The sequence below is a fragment of the Cetorhinus maximus genome, unplaced genomic scaffold, assembly GCF_964194155.1.
Source record: "Cetorhinus maximus unplaced genomic scaffold, sCetMax3.hap1.1 HAP1_SCAFFOLD_254, whole genome shotgun sequence".
NCBI lineage: Eukaryota > Metazoa > Chordata > Chondrichthyes > Lamniformes > Cetorhinidae > Cetorhinus > Cetorhinus maximus.
In genome coordinates, this window is record NW_027596215.1 from 431,368 (window position 1) to 437,757 (window position 6,390).

Below are 6,390 nucleotides of genomic sequence, written 5' to 3' on the forward strand. Positions count from 1 at the left end.
GGATCTAACTGAATCTTAGAGTACTGAAAGACCTGGATAGAGTGGACTTGGGGAAGATGTTTCCATTAGTAGGAGGGACTAGGACCCGAGGACACAGCCTCAGAGTAAAGGGAAGATATTTTAGAACAGAGATGAGGTGAAAATTCTTTAGCCATAGAGTGGTGAATCTATGGAATTCAGAAGGCTGTGGAGGCCAGGTCTTTGAGTGTATTTAAGACCGAGATAGATTGGATCAAAAGTTACGAGGAGAAGGCGGGAAAATGGGGTTGACAAACTTCTCAGCCCTGATTGAATGGCGGAGCAGACACGATGGCCCGAATGGCCTAATTTCTGCTCCTATGTCTTAAGGTCTCAGCCATGGAAAATGAGGCACTATTTCTGCACTAATTTCTAGGCCAGTGTAGCATTAATATTGTTCTTTATCAAAAGCAAACAGATAGATTGAATATGTGTAAATGCAAAACCTTGACTTGCTGTTATCCAGTGACGAGAATGCACCTTGAAAATAAGTCAGATGGTTACTTGCTTCGAATCAACCTAAATAGTCATATTTTACCGTCACCCTGAAATCTCGGGGACTAAAGGTTTATCTGGATAATTATAGGTGTCTGAATATTTAATGAAGATCAATGTCCGAACACAGAAGTGGTGCAGTTATAAAGTTACAGTTTTTATCAAGAGCCATTCATCGGATGGCACATTTACCGGACGCTATTTAGAATGAAAACAATCTCAGCAGACATAGACATTTACAAAGTTATTTCTTTAAATCGATTGTCAACGGTGATGAAAATGAATTGAAACAGAATTTTTCCGTTGAAAACTTTGCCACGCAGTCATCTGTTTCCACTGATGTATCTGGTTCAACATAAATTGATTCACTCTGACAACTTTGCAGACAACAAACATGAGCATGGAACATGAATATAGACAGCAAGAAGGTTCCTCAGCAGCTTTAAATACTCGCACAGAATTGTGGAGCTGGCAGATATTAGAGTTGCTGCCGTGTATCTGAGTGGACTAAGTGACAGTGACATATATCAATATTTTGCACTTACAAACGGACATCCTGGAAATTTGAACAGGATATATTTGGCTACGAATAATCATTTTAGAATCAAGGATTTGAAGCATGGAATCCGTGCTACTCATGTTACAGCTGCTGCATATTCTCATAACCCTCCATGAATGTGAATTCTGGGAATACCCCTGCAAGCATTGTAACTAGCTCGGAACCCCATTATTATTATAAGTAAATAAAGGCCCATTCGGTCCTTCTGTTTCCTTCCACCATTCAAAATAAGCATGGATAATCTGACTGTGGACTCAGCACCACCGCCCTGCCTGCCCATCATAACCCCCGGCCTATAAAAATCAATCTTCCAAATCTGCCTGGAGTGCATTGCGTAACAAATGCTACATTTAACAAATAAATTAAATAATGACTGAATTCTGATCTCCTGAAATCCCTTTGACATTCATAAGGGCTTCTACACTCACTCCAGAACTGCCTTCAAATTTTGTGAAATACGTGAACTAATTGTACATATCGACAAACAAACGAACAGCCCTCCACAAACCAAGAATAGACATATCAACATGTATAGGCTGACAGTTACCCAGGGTATTGTAAAACAATTGTTGAACATTCTCATTCATTGTTATTAGAACAGCGCCCCCAAGGAACCACATGTCCACACGACATGTAACTCAGGGTGTTATGGCTTCATGGAAACGGATGGGGACGCTGCACTGTCAGATCGACGCTCAGTGTCTCATTACAGGGAAAATGGCAGTAACGAGGCGGTATTTCATTAAAAAGTTGACCTTAGAGTACACAATTGGATATCAAGCCTTACCAAGAACACAACCAGCAACCGTTAAGGAAGAAGTCAACTCCCAGACACCCAGATATATCAATTCCTAAAAACGGTGCATGTAATTTGATTGTACGAGTTTATATTCTTCCATAATGATGTTCTGAAATGCTACTCAAACCTCCTCTACACTTCAGGGACCCTGTCAACTAACAGATATAGAGCTGATGTTCTCACGGACAGGGAGAAAGAGTTAAATTGTCACGAAGTTGTCAATAATAACAGATTTAAACAATCTAGAGACACAATCACGATTCAAGGGAACTACAGTAGTTACATCATTTATCAAACAAGTTCAGCAATCCATGGTTGTCCTGACACTTTGTGACCCGTAACTCCTAATATTGTTAACCAGATACATTGTGAACGGAAATTGTAAAAAAAAAATCAAGGTCCAGATTTAAAATTCGCTAACTATTCCAATGGCGAAAACTGCACAAACGAATGATGCAATTAGAGAAACGATGTGCATCATCGCTGAAGGGTGTTGTGGAGTTCAAAGGTATCATGTTGATTGGAATGCAATTTGCATTTGTGAAAACAGTAGTGCGGTGTTCACCTTCACAGAGCAATGATGAACATTGAATAATTTGCGTCATAATGAATACAATAATGGTTCCCTACTGTAGAACACTGCCCGTTGCGCTAGCGAATTTTATGGAGCAATTTCCTCCTTCTCTTTCGATCACTAGAATGTACATTGGTCACATTTATACCATAATGCCCACTTCCACCTTTAGAAATCCTTCATAAGCTAAGCCACCGGTTCCTAGTGGTGCAATATGTACGTTTCTCTGCAAAGGTTCCTGCCAAATGCATTATTTTAGCTGTTTCAAGATCAAGAAAGACATTTAAGCAAAGCTCACATTGTGACTCAAACAATCAATTGGCAGAAAAACAGAAATTGAAAGAGTTTTCAATACTTGACCTTTTGCAAACAGGCTGAAGCCAAACATAAATCAGCACCATCAATAAAATTATGGGCCGGCCCTTGATTGAACAACATGTAAAGATTTATACGTTAAAGCGAGACTATACTATAACATGATAAAATTTCGTGCACTACCGTGCAACCTTGCAAACAGTTTAGGAATCCGTCGTCGGTATGTATGCAGAATTGATTTGCCAGTGTCAATTTCACAGAGTGTTTGTTGCGAAACCAAGTTGAGCTCCTGACCCCAGTGGCCATGCCTTACTTAGATGATATGTCAGTGCAGATTTGAAATGAGTTTTAGCACTGACCAGAGTTGAAATACCTGACACCAGTGACCATTGGCTAATGGGAGGCTCTGTCGGTGTAGACTTGTGCCAATTGAGAGAATGAAGCAGGCTTTATTCTGAAATCGTTAATTTAGCTTACTGATCTCTCCACTCCGTGGAAATGTTCTATATTTAAGACAATTTAAAATGTGTCAATTGGAGTAAGTTTCATGTTTGTTATAAATGTTTAGTGTTAAGTGTATCAAGGTAAATGTATCGTTGACATTGTCCCTTATAGAATTCCTGCAGAGGATGATGCTGCTTATTTAATTACAAGTTTCTGCAACTATCCCGGTATTCCCTTTTTATGATAATTAACATGCGGACATAGTAACGAACAATAACAAAAAGAATGCGAAATTGAGCAGGAGTAGACCACTCTGCCCCTCGTTCTTGCACCATCATTCTTTAAGAACATGGCTGATCTGAAATAACATCTGCCTTCCTATCGTACCTTTCACCCACTTGTTTTAAAACTATTTAACATCCTATGCCTCTGCCTTAAATACATACTCATATGTCACTGATTCCAATGCCTTTTGAGGAAGACGAATTCAATTCTCACTACTCTCTGTGGAAAAAAAAAACATGTTCTCACATCACGATCTATAAGAGGTGGATCCCTAAATTTTAAACAGTGACTCTTAGTTCCAGATGCTCTCTCAAGAGGAAACATACTCTGCAAATCCACCCTGTGGTGACCGCTCAGGATCTTAAGCGTCGCAATCAAGTCATCTCTTGCTCTTCTAAATTCCAATGGATACAAGCAAACACTGTCGAATCGCTCCCCAGAAGACAGCCAGCCCATTTCTGTCATTAGTCTATTAAACCTTCTCTTAACTGTTTCTAAGGCATTTCCATCTTTCTTTAAATAAGGAGGCCGATACTGTACATAATTCCCCAGTTTTGTCTCACTCGTGTCCTGAGGAGGTGAAGCATAAGCTCCCATCATTAGTATCCAGTTCTTCTAACAATAACCGATAACGTTCTGTTCGTTTTCATAATTACTTCCTCTACCACAATGCAGTACATTCGCCTTTTCCACTTATCCACAGCACATGTTACTTCTACAAAATAGTCCAATAATTTGGTTAAACAAGTTTTCCCATGCACAAAAGCATGCTGACTCTGCCTGATTTTCTTGATTTTTCCCAAGTGCCCTGCCATAAAATCTTCAGTAATAGTTTCTAACAGTTTCCCTCTGTTAACTTAACTGCCCAATAGTACTCTGCTTCCTGTACCTTCCGCGACATGACTCTCATTGGTATAAGTAACTTAAATTCGCTGTTTATATATCTACTGAAACCTTCCCGTATGACGGACATGTTGAGCAAATAAAATCAATACACCCATGATGTCACTAGCCACTTATTTAACTGCACTCATGTAAATTACATCAAGACCCGGGCGCTGTCAGACTGCAGCTCTAAAGATTTCGTCAGAGCAACAACCCTGCTCATTGCAATTTTCATGAGTTGCTCCATCCGTCCTATTCTCTGATTTACAGAAACTTCTGGGATGTTACTTGCATCCTCCATAATGAAGGCACATGCCAAATACTTGTGTAGGTCTGCATGGTTTTTGATTATTAGTTTCGGAGACCCACGTTCTATATGAACAAGGCTAACTTAGTTATCTTATTTGAGTATCTACCTAAATTCTTACTACCCGCTTCATATTTCGATATTGGTTTCTCTCATACGTTATCGTTTTTCTCCTTGTTCATCTATTTTGTTATTCATTCATGTTCTTTACATCCTTTCTAATATTCTGACATGTCACCTGCCTTTGCACATTATGTTTGTTTTCCTTAAGTTTGACATTGTCTTTAAATGTTTTCTTTAAATTTATTATTGGTCCACAGATTGAATTTGTTCTTTATTTTTCTTTCTCGTTGGAATGTTTCAATTTTGTGTACTGTGTTATATCCCTTTAAATATCTGCTGCTGCATTTCTATTGCATATTCATGAACCTCCTTTCCCAGTTCCCATTAGCTATTTCTACGTTCGTTCCCTCATAATTGCACTTATTTATATTTAAAATGTTCGCCTTAGACAGCCCTTCTTTCCCCCAATCGGAGTGTATAATTCAATCAAATTATTATCGTAGCTACCTAGAGCGTCTTCACTAAAATATATTTATTTAATCCTCTCTCATTTCCCAGACCCAGGTCGAGCACAGGCTGCAGTATAGATGACCTCGGAACGTACTCTTCTAAGAAACTATACCGAAAGCATTGTAGAAATTCACTACCTAGGCTCCAATTGCCCATCAGATGCGTCCAGCTTATTTGGATTAAAATCGTCCAAAAATTTCACTGGGCCTTTCTGATAAGCTGTCATTGTATATTATTTAGTACTTTGCCCTCCCGTGTGACATTATCTCTCGGCGCATCCTTCATTTACTGACATCTTCTTAGACTGCTTTCTAATTTTCTATCAGTTTTCTGCCTAGAATGTCTTTCAGATTCTGTATTAGTTTAAGTTTTCAATGCATATTCACAAGTAACTCGTTCTGGTTAGTTCCTGCCATTTCATTCAATGTCCACAGATACAGAGGTCAGTCACAGCCAAGGTGCAGGAGAACATGCATGGAAGGGATGCCGGGCGATTTTGAATTAGATCACTGAATGCCCAAAGTCGATCTAGGGGCATTAATGAAAGAGTATGAGATGCAGCAAATGGAGTGATGATTCATTATCTCCCTTTCCTATCAGAATTCAGCTTCCATTCTTAAGTTATTAAAATATTGCGTTTTGAAATGTACAATTTGCTTTCAGTGCAAAGTTTAATTAAGAAAGGGGGTTTTGGGTAGTTGTTGTAATGCATTTGTACATTTTAATAAAAAGTGAAAAAAATGTTACATCCCCAAAATCCTATGGAGATTCCACATGATATATGTTAATGGCTCTGGGAATGATTCACCTCAGAGATTAATGCAGAGGAATTGTCTGCAGCAGAAAGGGGAAGGAAGATTCAAGTTAGAAAAGGCACCTTCCAATTGAACATGTGCAGAAAATATGTTTCATGATACATGCAATTATTGAGCACCAGGGAAGTCACTATCCCCATTGAGTATGTAACTTTTAGTGCAAACTGGGCTCTTCTTTCTTCGCAGCGATTGAAAATGTCACAGGGTCATCCAATGAGCACTATTTCAAAGCCAATATCATTAAGGTTACATTGCTGGTTAAGGAGAATATCACAGCTGTACAAGAGGAGGAGACTTCGGTGGGCTCATGCAGCGAGGCAA

General features: G+C 39.0%; 1 protein-coding gene across 1 annotated transcript in view; it reads right to left on the reverse strand.

Moving 5' to 3' along the window:
• The window catches only part of LOC144673086 (scavenger receptor cysteine-rich type 1 protein M130-like), a 44,333-nt gene extending 40,247 nt beyond the window's left edge, over positions 1 to 4,086 (reverse strand). The window contains exon 1 of the mRNA XM_078535084.1: positions 3,816 to 4,086. Within this exon, the coding sequence (XP_078391210.1) occupies positions 3,816 to 4,086 (271 nt within the window). The remainder of the gene's footprint in view (positions 1 to 3,815) is intronic.
• Between the last annotated feature and the right edge of the window lie 2,304 nt (positions 4,087 to 6,390).